The sequence below is a fragment of the Erithacus rubecula genome, assembly GCF_903797595.1.
Source record: "Erithacus rubecula genome assembly, chromosome: 4".
Lineage (NCBI taxonomy): Eukaryota > Metazoa > Chordata > Aves > Passeriformes > Muscicapidae > Erithacus > Erithacus rubecula.
In genome coordinates, this window is record NC_136686.1 from 65,715,986 (window position 1) to 65,734,721 (window position 18,736).

The following is an 18,736-nucleotide window of genomic DNA, read 5'->3' on the forward strand; positions in this document are numbered from 1 at the left end:
TTCCTTACATGGAGCCAAGATGGAGTAAAAACTGCACAATCTTTTCCTCTCCCACACAGGGAAAAAATATTCACAGGCAAAAAGAAAAAAAAAATTAAATAGCTACTATGAGGGAGCTGGAAAAGAACCAGAGATTTGGGATGTGGGAAGGAAGATGGGAGAGAGCTGTGAGTGCTCCAGTTGGCAAGGATGGGATGAGAGTCAGGCACAACAGCCCTCCTGGACCACTCTGCACAAAATCCCCAAATCCTTTTCACATGTAGGGCAACAGAAAGTCCCTTCCCAGCTAGAGCATGAGTCAGAAGGAGGGCAAAAATCCACATGATTTTACAGGACAAGGAATTCGAGCATCATCCCCCATCCTCCAGCAGCTCTCTCCCCTCTCCGTGGCTCTTTTCCACCTCACAAATCACCACCCCCACGACATGAAAAGGAGCCCGAAAGTGAAACCCTGCCTGAATTAAAATCACAGTCGCTTCAAATTAGATCCACCTAGTAACTCTTGGCTTAGAAACTCCTAAATAACTGGAGCGGAAAGCTTCGACTCCTAAAGAAGTGGCCTGGATTTCAAAGGCACCAGCACCCAGCTGCTCCCAGGGAGGTCAGCTGGAAGAAGCACTACTATTTATAAGACATTTGCACCCTGGGGAGAGGGCAGGGAGCAGGACATAGCTAGGTGCACTCAGAGGATTATTGCCCCAACCCAAATCGTGCTTCACAAAATCCCAGCTCCCTAAAAATAGCACCTGGACTGGTAAATAAGATGTTGCTCGCAGCTGCTGTGAGGAGTCCAAAGGGGTGCTTAGCTCAGCGATTTTTCAGGAAATCAAATCACTGACGCAGCCTGAATGTTGTCAGGAAGAGGTGTCAGCTGCTTGAGAGCCACCAGAGGCACAGTGTGACATGGGACAGCCCATGAGCTGTCCCACAGCCTCACTGTGTGACAGAGGGTGGAATCAACCAGCCAGTGCGGGCTGGAGCTGCTGCCATACATACCCCAACCAGGAACTAGCAGATATTTAATAAATGAGAAGGGACAGAGGTATAAATATAACACTAAGGGTTTGAAATATGAAAGTCACAGTGGTAGATGGGACAAAAATTGACCTTGAGTGTCCAAGGGATGAAAGTAGCAGGTCCTGAGAGGTGAGAGAGGGAAAGTCTGTGAGAGATGGGGGAAAACTCCCATCTCTGTGAGAATGGGATACCCACCTCTTATGGGATTTACAGTCTTCAAACTTCTCCAAAACACCAAAACTAAAACCACTCAATTCCCTCTTTTTTTCCACTGCTGCTCCAACATCAAACTCATCTAGCAACCTGAACAGTGGCATTTTGCTCTGGATGCATCCCAAAACAGCAGCTCCAGACTTCATTCTCATCCCCTCTGGAAGAACCTGCTGGTCAGCAGCCAGCTTTCCCTGACATCCTCCCCCTGGCATCAAAATCCCAGCAGTGATTGCCCTGGCGAGCCCCAACTCTGACTAAGCCGTGATTCACCCTCCTCTTTTAATGTCTTTGTTTCAAATTTATTTATTTCATTCCCTCTAAAGGAAACTTGGAAGGGAAGGACCAGTCACGTTCTTGCTACATTCAGTGCAACACGCATCCTCCCCTTTGGAAGTGGCACAGAGGGGTGCAGGGGAGGGAGAAGCCTGGTGGGATCCGAGTCACACATCCAGGAATTCTTAGCGTGGTTGGAATTTGGAGAGGGTGACTGGGAGCTGTGTGTGCATCACCGTGTAGATGCAGCCACCCATGTGCTCCATTCATGTCAGGGCAGCTTCATCTGCAGCAGTTTCCAGCATGGCCTTTGGTTTATCAGCCTGGAATGTGGGCACAGAGTTCAGAATCACAGAATGGTTTGGGTTTAAAGGGATTTTCAAGATCATCCAGTCCCAACTCCCTGCCATGGGCAGGGACACCTTCCACTATCTCAGGATGCCCCAAACCCCATCCAGCCTGGCCTTGGGCACTTCCAGGGATAGGGCAGCCACAACTTCTCTGGGCAACCTGTGCCAGGAAAGAATTTCTCCCTAATATCCCATCTAAATCTACTCTCATCCAGTTTAAAGCCATTCCAAAGTGCTCCCTATCCCGGGAGGGTGGTTGCAAAAGTCAGGCAGCAGCTGCCCAGATTCTTCTTAGTGCATTAATGACATTTTCTTGCAGCAGAAAAATTTATTCTTCTGAGTTGACCAAGGAGCATTCATATGGTTTTCAAGGAAAAAAAAACAAAAACAAAAACACAAAACCGAACAAACAAACAAAGCAAAAACAAAACCCAACCCAAAAAAAAAAACTCCAAACAAAATGCTAAATTTTCCACTTGCAAAAAATTATTTTATATAATGGTATATTGGAGAAGTCAAGAAAATTTTCTGCAATATTTTTCGGGGAATTAGATGCTTTCATAAAGGTCAGGAAGGAAACCAAGTGGTTGACCCCCCTCCTATTGGCAGCTGCATGCTGAGTAGTTTTCACTGCTGATGACGCTTTCTTTGGAAAGACTTGATAAAAAGCTGCTACGGGTCAGGCTTGTGGCGGGGAGGGTGATAAATGTCTGATTTTTATCAGGCTGATAAAAATGTGTGGATTTGGAGAGGCAGCCGGAGTTCAAGGTCCTTTGCGCCTGAAGTTTACAATTGCCTCCCTCGCCCCTCGCAAGTATTTCAGTTGCAGGAATAAATAAACGAGGAGCGAAGTGCGAACTGCTCCTGTATCTCCAGGACATCACCGCTCCCTGTCCCTCATCCCGCCCAGCTCCTGATGCCCGGCAGGGAACACCAAGAGCTCCTGCATCTTCCCCTGGGAAGGATCGGGGTGTTTCTGCCATGGAAGAGTTTTTTATTCCCTCTCCTCTAAGCAAGTTGTGTTTTTCTTCCTCATTTCTCGCCTCTCACCCGCCCTGTTCTTGCAGTCTGGCACTGCTCTTCCTCCTCCTGCCACATCGGGCAAAGGGGAACAGAGAAACCAAGCAAAACCATCTCTGCACCCTATTATTTGGGTTTCCTGCAGAGATTAAGGGATGCTGCTCAGACCCCTGAAATCTGGGGAGAGTTTCTGGTGCCTCTGCAGCGGTGAGGGCTGACCCTGCCCGGGATGCAGGATCCAGGCAGGGCAGGGAACATCGTGTGCCCCAGAGCTCTGCCTGCTTTCACCCACCAGTGCACACACACATTCTCCGGGCTGCGGACAAGCCGTGCAGTTTTTCAGCCTGTTGCACCCTCTAATTGCACCTGATGTGCTCAAGGAGCTCCTTCCTTGGCCCGTTGGAAGAAATTCCGATCATTGCTGACAGCAGCTGGGCACTGGGACACCCCTGGAGCAAAACCTGGGCTGCCACACACCTGCCTGTGGGTGCAGCTTTGCTTAAAAATAGCCACATGCAGAGAAAGGGGAGAAATTCAGCAGGGTTCAGCTTCTGACACTGAGAAATCAGGGCTGGGGGAAATCCCCACAGGCGCACAGGGCATTGCTCACCCCGCTGTATCAGCCCCAGCCAAACACTGCACCCAGGGCTGACCCTGCTTTCCTGGCAGCCAAGGGGCAGGAAAAGCCAGAAAGGGTTGCAGAAATGCAGAATTCAGCCTCAATTCAGCTGATTTCAGCTTGGGAACCTGCTGCTTGTGCTCAGCCCTCTGCACTGAGCTCCCCGTGTGTTGTCAGTCACAATCTGAACCATGCAGGAATTCTTTCGAATATTCGAGGACAGTAAATTCTCCCTGAAGTCAACACTTTGCAAAGTTGCTTGCTTGTTTGTTTAATTCCTTTTAATTTATAACTCTTCAGACAGAAGGACAAGGGTTCAAACCTTATTTTTTTTGAGTGGTCAGATTTGTGCTCTTTAGAGGTAAACACCTCTATATAACTGGCTGAGTTAAAGGGCAGCAGGAAAGGAAATGGGAGAGTTGTAAATGCAATGCCTGGCTTTGATTAATATGAGGAAGAAGGAAGAATGAGAGCCTGGATTCAATCTCAATTTGTCATATTAAAAGCAAAGTTATTCAAGGTTTCCTCCAGTGTCCTCAGAGAGGTGGGTGCCTCCAAATGTGTCCTTGGATAGACCAAAGTAAACCTTTAGACCAAAAATGGAGAGGTGTTCAATGGGTGCCCATTAGCCAGGACTGATGGCACCAAAGGGCCCTCCCAGATGGAGGTTCATATTTAAGAAAGGTTTATTTGTAATTTTAAAAAATAATTATATTTTGTAATTCTCAAAAAACATAATTTGGAGATAACATCCTGAAGCTGCAAACATCCACTAAAGCAGGGACATTTCTCAAAGTTGGCAAGTCTGCTCAGATTGAGCAATGTCCTGTGAAAGTTCCTGACCTTACAAAACTATGCAAAACAAAACTCACCCCATAAATGGGCTAAATCATAAAGATAATTGACTCCATAGGTTGCAGAGAGGGTAGATTTAGGGTAGATATTATAAAGAAATTCTTTACTGTGAGGGTGGTGAGGCCCTGGCACTGGTTGCCCAAAGAAGCTGTGGCTGCCCATCCCTGGAAGTGTCCAAGGTTAGACAGGGCTTGCAGAACCTATTTTTGTGGAAGGTGTCCCTGCTAATGGCAGGGGTTGGAACTGGGTGATCTTAAAAGTCACTTCCAACCCAGGCCATTCTGTGATTCTGTGAAACACGGGCTTCTAAGAATAGTTAGAGAGTAATTAAATGGCAAGAGTTTGAGATATTCCAGCCTCAGGAATTGAATACTGGTTCTCCTTGAAATAAAACCTGGCTGCCAAAGTTCAGGTTTGGTCTCAATACCAAGGGTCAAAGGGTGCAGATCAGTCAGAGAGTCACAGCTGAGGTTTGGCATTGTCAGAGCTTCTGAAATGACAATATTCACATTAACCTGGCACTGGGTTGAGCTTTCTACTCCCAGGTACTTTCAGTTACATGAAAGGAACACTTCCCTGTTTGCCCTGTTATTTTAAGTTGTAAAATTCCCCACTGAAAATCCTGGGATTGCTGTAGGGTGTAAATCCACAGGATGTTGAACTTGACTTTAGGTTACCTCATCCCTAATCAACCACCTGCGACAAGGCACTGATCCAGCAGAAAAATCCTGCTGGTCTGAGAGAAAAGTGTGTTTACAGGGCTACTCTGTCCCTGCTGCCAGATCAGATATTCCCTGTCCTGCTGCTCCAGCAGAACCTGGCATGTGTTACCACACTGCCTTCTCTGGGAAAATCAGCAGAATTACAGCCTTTTGCTCTCACCTGAACCAGACCCAATTTAGGATTTTCGTGGTTTAACCCCAGCTAGGAGCTCAGCCCCACTCACTGCAGTGAACTGGAAGGTAAAAGTGAGAAAACTTATGGGTTGAGGTAATGAAAGTTTAATGGGTACAGCAAAAGCCACGTGCACATGCAAAGGAAAACAAGGAATTTTCAAACAAGGAAAATTGCAATGATCGCCAGGAAAGCAGGGCTCCATCACATGTGGAGGTGGCTGGGGAAGGAAACACCATCACCCCGAATGTCCCTCTTTTCCTAAACTCGACAAAATGTGTTATGGAATATTTTTGGTCAGTTTGGGGTCAGCTGTTCTTGCTCTGTCCTCTCCCAACTCCTTTTGCTCCCCAGTTCCTCACTGGTGAGGAGCAGAAAAGCCTTGACTCTATGTAAGCCCAGCTCAGCTAAACCGAAAACATCTCTATGTTATCAACAATGCCTTGGTCACGAGTCAGAAACAGCCCCAGAGCAGCTGCTCTGAAGAAAACCAACCTGTCCCAGCCCAAACCAGCACAGTGCTGCAAAGCAATGCAGCATTTTGGAGATCTTTGAAGAACAAAGAATTCCAGCCCTCCTGTGTGCACAGATTGTTACAGGATTTATTGTCGGAGGTGCCCAGTGGCTGAAGCTGATTGTGTTAAGGAAGAACTCAATTTCCAGCCCGTGCTGGATGTGAAACCCCCACGGATGAGTCTGTTCATCCCATTTACGGTGGAGGATGATCACCCTCAGGAAATCACAGCCTCTCATTATCCCATGGACTTTGCCATTGAACTGTTTCCTAACTTCTCATTACCACCCACCTTTCATTAAGAGCCTGGATCGTTATCTCCTCATTGCAGGTTATTAAATCAAACAATGGCAAAGGCTGTGGCCTTTCTGGGGCTGACTCACCTCATTATGTAACAAGCCCGGGCCGGCGACAACCTCAGCATCGTTATGGTGACAGAAGAGCATCTAAAAAGTTGTAGGCAATGATGTGGCGAAGCCAGATATCCCAGAGATGCTAGAGAATCTCTTCAAAGTAATGCAAAAAAACCCTAAAACACAAAGCTCTGGGGGAGAACGTGGTGGTTTGTATTTGGGATGATCAAGGAGGACGTGCTTGTAGGCAGCAGCGGGCAGCAGATTAATCACAGCCTAGGAGAAAGGGTATTTTTTTATCTGAGGTCTCAACCCCCGCTGATAATCAGTTTGGCTCCTGCTACAGGAGCTTTTGAAGCAGCATCCCAGAAGGATCTGCACTGCCTGGGAGGCTCAGATGGAAAGGTTCCCCTGAGGGATGCTGAGCAGGGAGGAGGCGTTGAAGCTCTCAGCTCCTGCTGTTCTGCCCCCATCCACAGCAAAACTGTGGGAAACATTTATGTAATTTTGGGGTGTCTACAAGGAATTGGTCACCTTTGACCACTCCTACCACCTGTGGAGAGAAATGGGCACTCACTTGCACAGAGAACAATCCAGCTGCCCTGCTGTGGGTACTGGCTGCAAACCAGGAGATGTCCTGGAGGAGTTTGTGTCCTGTGAGCACAGAAAGAACCTCAGAGCTATGCCCAAAACCACTCCATGCACACATCTCAGTGCTCTCCAGCACAAAGTGACCCAAAACACAAATCCTTGTCCAATCCAGAGTGCCATGTAGGGAGGAAGAGCAGAGCTTTGGTGAGGAGCTGCATTTCGAAATTGTGGACGTGCAGAGGATCTTCCCACCCACACTCACCTCTGCGAGCACCTCTGCCCCCTGCTCATCCCTGACTCCTCACGGGGCTGGCATGGCCCAGGTTGCCCAACAGTGGCCCACACACCTCAGCTCTGGCCAAGAAGAACCATTTTGGGGACCAGCACCACTCCTGGGGTTGAGCTGTTGAGCTGGGAGGGCTCCTCTCTCCATTCAGCTGGTGGAAACCACCAGGCATGCCGAGGTGAGCTCTAAGTGTCCCTCTTTACCAGAGTGTTACCATGTGCTTAAAAACTCCAGACCTGCAGGCACGGCTTTTAGGAGGTCTGTGAAAGACAAGTGAGAGGGAAAGGGCTTGGTCAGCAAACTGAAATTTAGAATAGGAAGGTCCAGTTTTGTTTCCATATCTTTTGCTGGAGCTCTTTACAGCTCCTCTCCTAACCAAGTTTTGGACCCAAATCACTGGAATCACATCACACAGATTGCTGGAATGCAGAAATTAAATAACCAAATTTCCTTATCATGGTTTTCTTAAAATTCTTCCACTTGTAGAGCAATGTTTTTAATGCATTTAAGTCCTAGCAGATGATCTTCATTTGTGTATTTACTTTTTTCCTATGCCATGGAGACCTGTCTGTGAACGAAAACAAAAGGCTAAAATTTAAAAAATATATATCTACAGAATTTGTTTCTTCTTTCCCTATTATTTTCCGATCAGACATGAAAAATATTAACGGAAAATTTCTGTGGAATTTTGGGGCAAGCTGAAACAATATGGGGAGCTTGCTGCCAACATATTTTCTCAAATACATTTATATTTTCCAACCCGCAATGACAAGCTGTTAACAGCTCCTTGGGGAGGGGAAAAAAAAAAAAGAAAAAAAAAAAGAAAACTGAGCTCAATGTTTACACTTCTGCCCTAGAGTTTAACAGGGAGTTGCAAAGCAGTGTCTGGGTGCCTGCAGGGGTCATAAGGAAAGATGCTGTGCTTCAAAACACTTGGGAGGGTCTCAGTTTTCTCCTAAACTGCTGCTGAGCTGAGACAGAGCCAGGAGGGCATGGCACAGGTGGAAGTTCATCATGGCCATTGATTATCCTCACTGAGTAACAATGGGGATGGGGAAAACCACTTTTATTATGTCTGCTTCAACATTTCCAGCAACACCACTCATTAGGGAATCACAGAATGGTTTCAGCTGAAAGGGACATAAAAGATTATTCTGTTCCAACCTCCCTGCTATGGTAGGGGCACTTTCCACCATCCCAGGCTGCTCCAAGCCCTGTCCAATCTGGCCTTGGACACTTCCAGGGATGGGGCAGCTACAGCTTGTCTGGGCAACCTGTTCCAGCACAAACTCTGTGCCACAAATAGACCACTCAAACCAAACAAATGACCCCTGCACAGGGGCTCACCTCACATGTCCATCCCCCTGTGCCCCCTGCACAGCTCTGGTGGGTTCCTGCTCCCTGCACGTCCCTGGGCTGGTGCCTGCAGTGACAGCATGGCCACAGCCTGGGTCTCACATTTCCCAGCCCAGCTGTTTACCCACAGCTCAGCCTCAAGGAAAACAACTGCTAGACTGTCAACAGGAGATCTGAGAGCCACCTGTCTGCTGGGCAGGCTTTCCTACCAGCTTCCCTATAAAGGAGGAGAGCTGGGCTCTGGCTCCAGGAATGACCTTCCTTCAGTTCATGTTGTTATTAGCCAGGCTGAGACAGCCCATTGACCTGATTGATGGGCACCTTTCACCCACTGCTGGCTGAGGGTGCTTGGGATGCCTCAGGGGTTCCATGGATGGTCACTCAGGCAGTGGGGGAGAGTTGTACCCATGGAGCAGAGCCCAGAGCAATTCCCAAACTTGCCAGCTATGCAAAAGCAAGGCCTTTGTGCAGCTGTGGCTAAGGGGGGTCCCACCAGGATGGGTTTGGGGTGAAGGTGGGCTAGCCAAAGGGTCACAGGAGCTGTATTTTCTGGACATGCTAAGAGCATGGATGTGCTGTGCTCCTCCCTAAACACTGGTGCCTATTCCAGACCTGACCAGCTGAATATCCCTGAAAACTCATCTTGTGCAGGCTCAAACCCATCTCAGCCCAGAGCCTGAGCAAGCACAGCTCCCCTGCACACATGCAGGAGCACACACAGCCACCCCAGCCCCTGGCAGCCACCAGTGCCTTCAGATGCTGCTCAAAATTCTGGTCCTCTTGCATTCAGGCAGAGCCAGTCATGGATGACAGGGGTGACTAAAGCTCAGCACTGCCCCTTGCCAGCCCTATTCCACACTGCCTTGTCCCATCTTGCCTGCAGCCAGGCCATTACCTGCCAGGCCACCCAGCTGGTGTGACAGCACATCCCAAGCCAGCCTGGAAAAGGCAACCTCAGGTCACCCAGAATTTGGGCTAGGAAAGTCACATCCATGAAAAGAATGCTTCCCACCCTCATGCCTTCCACCTAATTGCTGCTGTTGCAACAGCCCTACATGATTTAATGGTTTATTGCATTGTTCTTTTATTTATGGCATGGATGTGTTGGATGTGATCAGGTCTCACAAATATTATTGCACACAAATATTATTAAGAGAAAAAAAAAAAAAAAAAAAAAAAAAAGGAAAGGAGAAACACAGCAGCAAGCAGAGGTGATTTAATGCTCAAGGAAAACAAAGGCTTTGCTGACTGTGTTTCCCCGTGCACATGATCTTCACAGCTGGCAGGAGGTGGAAATCCATTCCCTGCCTTTGGCAAAGCCACCTTGGAGAAAAATAATAAACACAAAAATCACTGCTGGCAGGTGCCTCTTCTGTCTCAACTCATCCTGCTCAGCTTGGTTCAGCAACGTGGAGATTTTGGTGGTGAAGCTACTTGAGTCCCTCTTCCCAAAGCCTTTTTCCTCAGCCATGAATGAGATACAGCTCTCCAGCTGGGAAATGGACCCAGGCTAGAAAAAAAAAAAAACCCAAACCCTACCATTTAATTGTCTTTATTATTATTCTGCAAATTTATTTATCTTTATTTTGCTCTGAATGGGGATGTTGTTTTGTGAGCATGGATCCATCCCTGGAGCAGCACCTGGTGTTGGCATAAAGCCATCCCAGATTCCTTTTGTGGAAGGGTTTATTGGCCTGCCTAAGCCTAAATCAGCCTCAGCCTACTGTTCCTGTGATAAATTCCTTGCTAATAAGGAGGGTTGCAAACAAAGTCAGTGAGAAGGAGAAAAAAAAAACAAGGCAAATTCTCAAATTTGTGCCCCAGCCATGTTAGAATCTCCTACTGGCATTAAGGCTTGCCTGGGTCATACCTGACATGAAGGCACAAGAAATTTATATTGGTGACTGAGAAGCCTTTATTTTACACATGTGCCAGGTGACCTGGCAGTGCCCACTTGCATTTTTAGGGGTGGAAAAATTTGGTCTCCCAGGCACAGAAATCAGCAGTTTTTCAGTCCTCACTTTGAGCAAGTCCCAGTGCAACCCTGCTTATCCCCAGTACAGGCAGCTGGAGCATCCTGGCTCAGGAGAGCCTGAAACTGGGAAGCCACATCCCTGCTTGGGGCTCATGGATTTGGGAGTAGCAAAACCCAATTTTTCTCCTACTGATAAGCCTTTTTAGGCTTACCTAGAAACAAAGGCCAGACAAAGTTAAAATAATAAATTATATTTATTTAATGTAGTGCCTTCAGGTATATTAAGGGCAGACAAAGCCTCTGCAAGGGGCTACACTCAAAAATGGACAAAGTTCATAAGTTTTTTAGACAGATCTAAGTTTGATCCATTTACATATCAGGGGTTAATCCTCCAATTACAGCTTCAGGGAATGAAGTCATATTCCCCCAGTTTGCACCCCTTCACCTCCAAATTCACTTTTGTTTATACTTTTCAGGGCCTGAGGCAGTAGGGTGCCCTTGAATCTCAGGCACAGAGGGATTGTTTTGTCTGCGAGGACAAGTTAACAAACATTTTATATCGAGTTATGCAGTAGAGAATTTGAAAAACATAGAAGAGCCTAATACCACTGGGACAAAAAAAAAAAAAACCAAAAAAAAAAACCAAACCAAACCAAAACAAACCCCTCCTGATCCTGGTGATCCTGGCGGGCTGTGCTGTTGTTTAGCAGCTCTCGGGTTTCCTGGAAGGAGCTGGGAAGGGCAGCAGCAGCAGCAGCAGCTCCGCTCCGCACGCTCCGCTGGCGTGTCCGCAGCCGCTCCGTGCGCTCCCCGCCCGCTCCCACGCCGCGGCGGCGTGCGCGGCTCCTGGGGCTCCCCCTGCCCTTCATGACAGCAGGATAATAAAATCGTGCCTTGAACTGGTAAACAAGCTCAGCCCGCTGCACTGGGAAAGGCTGTCCCCGCGCTGGGTCGGGTGAACAAGTTCCAGAGGAATAAATAAACCGGGTTGGTTGATTAATACCAGCCCTGCTGTGCTCCGGCCAAAAGGAGCCCAAAGTGGGGCTGGGAGTCTTGCTGGCACTGCAATGCCTCTTTTTCTCCTTGGATTTACCACCACCTTCCTCAGCGCCCCTGCCCTGCATCGTTTCTCCCCAAACCGTTTTGCAAGGTCTTTCTCAGCTTGCCCCCTCTGTCCGCAGATAATCCTTTTCAGGGCTGAGAAAAGCTTTCCTTGATTTCCAGCCCAAATCAGCATCTCTCCAGGTGGGGTTGTAACACCCTGCTCCAGCCCACAAGGGGTGATTTGGAAGCTCTGAGTGCACTAGAGTGAATTCTGCACCAGTAATATCCCCAAAATGCACCTGCACAGGGAATAGAACTCAGAAAGCTCCAGCAGAGCCAGGATTGGTGCAGAGAGAGCTGGATCTGTGGATTAGAGCAGCTAAAGGCACTGTCAGTGCACACTCCAGCCCATGTCTGCACCCTCCTGGGCCTCAGTTTCCCCTGCTTCAGTTGATAGAGCTGGAAATCATCCAACAAGGAGTAAAGGACTGGGGAGAGGAGAAGCAAAAAGGTCACAGCAGTCTGAGAGCAAACAGCACGAAGTCCCTGGAGAAAACACTACTATTATTCTTCTTATTCTTCTTATTATTCATAATAATGAAGGGAAATCAAAAGGAAAGCCAAATTCCATGATGGTTTAGCAAGAGGTTGGCATACAAAATGCAGGAGGTTGGGTTTTCTGGACTGGATGGTGCTGGTTCCTCGGCACCAAAGAAGGAACCAGAGGAAATCTCTCTTCCTGTGCTTCTGGGAAGAGGTTTAATCTGGGATGGGACAGGGTGGGCAACATCAAGATGTTTTCAGAATGGGGTATATGGGACAGCACAAAATTAGAGTGATTTTTTTTCTCCAGAAAGGAGAAAACTGGGGAATAGCTTTTGGCCTTGAAAAGAATGCTATGGAGAAGAAAACAGCTGTCCTTTATAACAAGGAATATTTAAGGTTTTTACCAGATATGCTGCCCCAGTGGAATTCAAATTAGTGGAATCCTGATACCTCTTGCCAAGACAAGGAATTCTCCAGGGGAAAACATAAAGGAAAACTTAATCTACTTGTGTGGGTTTGATCTGGAGTCCCAACTAGGGCTTGTATTCCATAATTTTTTTTTACCCCCAACTTTAAAATGTAGTTATGACAGGGAAAAGAATCAGGTGCCCTGCAGAGATGTGTGTGCCTGCACGCACGCACCAGGAAAACAGGGATCACACCTTGCCTGCTCCTGGTTTTGAAATCCTCCCACGTCCATCCATGAAAAAAAAAACCACCTGTGGTCATCTGATCTAAAGCCTTTGGAGCTGCTTTGTGCTGAGATCAATTTCTCCATCACAGAGGGTGTGTTAGGGAAAGGTTCAGCAGGGCAGCAGCTCTGCTGGCACAGGCTCCCTGTGGCACAAGGAGGGTGGGATGCCAGGTGGAAAAGGGAACTGGGGGTGCTGGTGGTGGGATCTGAGCATTGGGGTGAAGCCCAAGCCTAATCTGAGCTGCTTTCCTGTGTGACACAGCCACTGAGCTTGGATTCAGCTGCTGGATGGAAATAGAGCAATGGAGAGTCTTTGCCCATCCCTGCCAGGAGGGAGGCAGGACACCAAGAGAGGTTTTCCAGCATCTTCAGTTGCTTGGTGGGATGCTGGCCCTGGTAGGGAGGTTATAGGTGTGTTTGTCTGCTCCCAGGTTAGGACATAAGGACATACCTTCATTATTGTTATGTGGTTTAATTCCCAGGCTCAGGAAGTCTGAGAGGTGCTAACCCATATCTCTCCCCACCAGCTGGTTTCTGTGGAGTGATCAGAATGCAGAGCAGGTCCCAAAAATCCCACTGGACTTTGCAGAGCACCCCTTAGAAGGGTCCTACAAGAGTTTCTAGTGGAGTGGTGGTTCCACCTGCAGCTGGTGGCAGCCAAGGTTGTCCCACCTGGCCACCATGGCCTGGCATGTGCCTCCTGCACCAGCACCAGGAGATGTGAGGGATTCTGCTGCTTGGTTCTGCATGATCCAGTGAGCAATAAAAGGAACAAAACTGGGCATGGTGACCCTGAAATCCATCAAAAACTCCCCATGAATGGCCATAAATGCTAAAGAAAGTGGAAAGGCCAAGAGGCAGTGGAAAGGTTGTGCTCACCAAGGGCTTTTTTGGAAGTGCAGGGAGGTGCTGGGAGGGGTGTGATGGGGGGACAGACACACCAGCTCTTTTGGGTCCTTTGGCTCAAGAGATGGTGAGGTGAAAGGGGGTGAAATGGAACCAAGAGCCAGAATGAAAATATCACAGTGAGAAACACAGGCTGGGGGACAAAGCAGGATGGGAGGGGATTTCCAGCCTTCCAGGAAAGGGGTTCAGTGAAAACAAGGTGATGGTTTGACTCAGGCATGAGCCAGTGAGTCAGGAGAGCCAGGGCCAGTTCTGCCACACGTTTCCTCTGTGCCCTTTGAGCAGACACCCTCGAGCAGACACCCACAGTGTCACTGTCACTGGGGAGCAGGCAGGACCCTCCTCAAGCAGCTCCTGACTCCTCACATGGCTTCTCTGCATCCATCAGTGCTTAAAAATCCTGTCCAGTGCCTCTGACAGGAAATGCTGGGTAAAAACTTTTCCAGGGCTGCCAGGAAGACACGACATCAAGGAGTGATGGGTGGCATGGCCTGCAAAGACAGCAGCATGTGGGTTTGCAGGGCATTGCCAGCAATCCAGAAATCCTCCCAAAGTGACAAAATTATCCCTTCCAATAGCTAAAAAGCTGCAGAAAGGCAGTTCTCCACCTTTAGCTGTAACCATTCTGCAAAAGCAGAGTTTCCCATCAGGGGGTGTTGTAATCTGAGTCACTGCAAGAGCTGGGACAGTAAGGAAGTGCTCGGTGGCACAGGGGACAGGCAGCAGAAATAACCATGCAGGGATGTGGCACAGTCCTGTCCTTTCCCTTCATGCTCACAGGCAAAAGGCACCTCTGCTCCTGCTAGCAAGAGCCTCACTGATCTCAGCAAGCAGAAATGAGAGCAGGAGATGTTGTAACTTCTGCTAACAGAATGTACAAAGCAGTGAGAGCTGTAGGAGAGTGAGGGATCTGCCCCTCCACTCCACTCTGGTGACACTCCACCTGGAGCACCATGTCCAGCTTGGAATCTCCAGTATAAAAAGGGTGTAGAGCTGCTGGAGCAAGTCCAGAAGAGGCCATGAAGATGCTCCAAGGGCTGGGGAACCTTTGTTATAGAGACAGGCTGAGGAAGCTGGGGCTGTTCAGCCTGGAGAAGGCTTGTGGGAGATCTTAGAGCCCCTTCCAGTGCCTAAAGAGAACCTATAAGAAAGATGGGGACAGATATTATAGCAAGGTCTGTTGCAATAGGGCAAGGGGTGATGTTTCAAAGTGAAGGAGGGATGATTTATATTAGATATAAGGAAGAAATTTTTTATGATGAGGGTGGTGAGACCCTGGCACAGGTTGCCCAGAGAGGCAGTGGGTACCCTATCCCTGGAAGAGCTCAAGGTGAGGTTGGAATGGACTTTGAATAACTTCATGGAGTACAAGATGTCCTTGTCCTGTCAGAGGCTTTGGAACTAGGTGATCTTTTGCATCCTTTCCAACCCAAGTTGTTCTGTGCTTCTATCATCATGTGTTCAATCTCTGCTGGCTGGCTTTCAGTCTTATCTCCAGCTCCTTCCCAGCCAGCAGCACTGGGATTTCATTTGTCCTTTGACAGATGACAAATGTCCCTCTCCTGGCAATGCTTATCACCTGCACACTCCCAGGCTTCCCCGCGTCAGCTGCAGTAATTAAATCACATTTTTCAGGAAGGGCACTTTAGGTGAAAGCTCCCAGCACCTCCTGCCAGCAGAGCTGCAGCCTCAGACAGGCCTTTTCCAGAGTAATGGCACTGCCTGGGGATCAGGGCTCTCTCCAGTGCTCCCAGCTGATGCAGCAATGCTGGAAGAAATTAATTTCTGTCCTAATCTTGTTCCTCCTGGCTGTCCTTGAGCATCTCTGCTAGAAACACCTTTCTTTAATATCTGAAACTGCCAAATGCCTTGAGGTTGGCTAAGTGTCAGATGTCATACAGCCATGGAGTGCAGATCCTGTGGCAATGCCACTGGCTACAATACCCGAGGAGAAAGGAGGCAGAACAGAGCCAAGGCAACCAGGATTTCACACAGACTTCTCTGGGAGACACAGGAAAGTGATACCAAAGCTGCTAGTGGTGAGAAATCAACCAAGACAAGGGTGGAGTTTGCATTTTCCACCACAGGGGTGTGCAAAGACAGCTGAGAGCCTCCAAAATGCTCATCCCAAAGTGTCCTTGTGCCTCAAGCTACCACAAGTCTACAGAGCAGCAGCCCTTGGGCAGAGCCTCCTCTTTGCACCCTGGATCAGGGTGGCTGTGAGCAAGCCCTGAGGTGAGATGCTGTTCCCAAAAGGCTCCCAGAGTAGAGGCTCAGCCTCCTTGCCAAGCTGCCTGGAGTCCCCATATTCCTCTGGGAGGGTCAGGAATACAGCCAGATTCCAGCCCAGGTGAAGCCACCACCTTGAGCAAGCATTTTTATGCACCAAACTGAACTAGAAGGAAAAGATCTTTTTTTTTTTTTACCAGCTTAGGATGTGCATAGCTTGCTGTGGGCATGTTTTGAAGGGCAGCCACAGGGCCATGCTGTCCACAACCCTCCTGCCTGGTGGCTTATGGATGTGTCCCTGGGAAGCCCAGGGAGCCCAGCAGCAGCCACTGAGCAGTGCTCCAGGCAGGGCTGGTGATGTGGGTCCTAGTGGGATGCTCTAAATTGAGGTTAGTCTGCAGCCAAGTCACAGCACTGCTATGCCACCACTCAACAATGTCCCAAGTGCCACATCTATGTATCTTAAATCCCTCCAGGAACAGTGACTCCACCACTCCCCTGGCACCACTTTCTTAGTGCTTGACAACTCTTGTAGTGACAAAAATTATTCATGAAATACACAAGCAATGGGCAAAACCCATTCACTCCCATCTCTGTCACCTTGGACTCTCTGGAGCTGCTGAGAGCTGTTCTGGCATTTCAAGGTTGACCTCTAGAGGAAGTTTGTAGACAGACGAGCTACGGCTGCGACGGTGCCACAAGGGCTGCAGGACACAAGTGCTGAGAATTTGCAGCTCAGCTGTGCCCCACGAGTGTGAATCACAAGCACAGCATGAGGTCCCGGCAAACCGCTCCTCCCAAATTTCGGTGTGCTGGGCAGGACGGCATGGAAAAGCATCAATTGCTGCAAACCCACCGTGTGTCCCCAAGTGCTGGGGACCTGCCCAGGGTCATTTCTACCCCTGTAGAGGCTGCAGCACGTTCCCCCGGTCTCTCCCTGCTCCTCAGCTCAGCGCTCTGAAAGCCTCACAAGCTCAGCTTTCCTCCCACGGCCCACCCCCAGCATCTCTCTCCCCCTGCTCCAAATTAATCCGTTTATCACCTATAATTAAATGGAGCCCTGCAGCCTGCTGCTGCGCTGGCAAATGCGAGGGTGTGAACCGCATCACGCTCCCTGAGCCTTAAAAGGCAGCAAACCCTCGGCGCCGGAGATGCGGGCTCTGTGAGCATCACTGCTCACCCCCACCACATCCCTCCGAGCAGCCAGAGGGGAGAAAAAACAAATCCAGCCTCTCCCCGCCTGTTCAGTCCCTGCCTGCTGCCTTTCGATGCCGTGCCAGTGTGACACCTCTGTCGCTGCCCCGGCACAGGGCTGCCCGCCGGCCAATGCTGATGCTGAGCAGCACCTTCTGCCCTGTCCTTGCACATTCCCACCTAACCCTGCCTCCCCTGGCTTTTTTGTCTCATGGAGAAGAGTTTTTCCATTCTGTTTCTCCACCCCATAGAGCTGCTGGGAAAGGGCACCACTGCAAGCATCCCACTCTGTCCCACCGTGCCAGCACTTCCCTCTGGAAAGAGGAGGAGGAGGTGACATTTAAGATTCTCTGCTTCTCAGCCAGGAGAGGATGGAAAACTCATCCACAGCAGCCCGGGAGCACCCATCAGGCTTTAAGTCCCATATTGGGTGTTTCTTGCCCGACACTGCCAAGCCAGGGGTGGAAAAGATGTGGTTTGGGGTGCAGATCTCAGGGCAGCACGGCATGAAAGGGGCTTGCCCAGGTTTATGTCCCCAGCCCCTCAGCCGAGCACCTGCCAAGGACACAAATGAACGCAGGACGCCAATTCTCAGACCAGCAGCACCCCCTGCCCGGGAGCATCTCGCTGCCCTCAGCCCTTGCAACCCCCCAGCAGCTCATTCCCCTCACCCGGGGGCACAAAAACCCCCCAGGGAAGGCGGAGAGGGGACATTTCCCCTTTTCAGGCGGCACAGAACACACCCACCCCCCGCACACACACAGCCTCAGGGTGTCCCCATCCTCCCCAAAGCCGGCAGAGCTCCCATCCCCATCCCCTGCAGGACACACGGATCCATCCCCGGGATTCCCTGCGGGAGCATCCCGGGATGCTGCCCACCCTCCCACCCTACCTTTGCGGAACGGCATGGACGCCGGGGTTCCTCGGACGCGGACGCCTTCTCTTAGATAGATACACAAAAAATATATGTATTTCCTTCTGTATCTCTGTTTCTTTCCTTCCTCCTTCTCCTCCTCCTTCTTTCAGAAGGAAACGGACATATTTGGGCAAAGCCTGGCAGAAAACAGCGTCATTCCGAGGGTGGCACTGCAGAAAGGAGGAAGTTCTTGCAGTTTCAGAGCTTTTAACCCTTCGCTTCCCGGAGGCATCAGGGATGGGAGGGGGGTGACAGGAACAGGACAGGGAGCTGATTGCCTTAAAAAGGGCTGGAAGGTACTGGGAAAGCGGTTTTGAGTTGATTTGTGGTGTTTTTTTCTTGGTAGGACCAGTGCAGAACTGAGTGTAATGGATGTGGGTGTGATAATGGAATTTTGGCCTCCTGCATCACTCATGCAAATTTCTGAGCTCATCAAAGCACCAATCCCATCTTTATGCTGCCCCTAGGACAAACTGGGAAAACCCAGCTGGTTTAGAAACAAGGGGGTCAGAAGAAACTCAGATCTCTGTGTTCAGCATCTCCTGCCCTTGCACAGGCAACTGCAAGTTCAGATGGTGCTGTGCTGGGTCCTGAGGATGGGCAAATACCCCTTGCCTGCCATCACAGGGCTGGAATGAGCTTTGGAGCAGCATCAGGTCTGTGTGTCCCCATCTCTGGAGCTCAGGTTGCAGCAGGAGGTGAAGGTGGATCATTTTAACCTGGGAGGGTTGTTTTATTTTTATTGTGGCTCCTTTATGCCCTCTCTGGAGGTTGAAAGAGGCATTGGCTTGGAGGGGGTTCAAGAGGAACTCTTTGAACTGTGCATGGTAGGATCCCATCCTTTAACCTTGGTGCTTGACAGCGACACCATGAGCTCCATGCTGTGTCTCT

General features: G+C 49.4%; 1 protein-coding gene across 3 annotated transcripts in view; it reads right to left on the bottom strand.

Moving 5' to 3' along the window:
* PFKFB3 (6-phosphofructo-2-kinase/fructose-2,6-biphosphatase 3) overlaps positions 1–18,022 on the bottom strand; it is a gene marked incomplete at its 3' end in the record, with an annotated part of 39,305 nt that extends 21,283 nt beyond the window's left edge. Inside the window, exon 1 of one of the 3 annotated variants that reach the window (XM_079303992.1) lies at positions 17,822–18,022. In XM_079303992.1, the coding sequence (XP_079160118.1) occupies positions 17,822–17,837 (16 nt within the window). In that variant the 5' untranslated portion in view covers positions 17,838–18,022. The remainder of the gene's footprint in view (positions 1–17,821) is intronic. The other 2 variants (XM_079303991.1, XM_079303989.1) reach the window with 2 other exon arrangements.
* Positions 18,023–18,736: the final 714 nt, after the last annotated feature.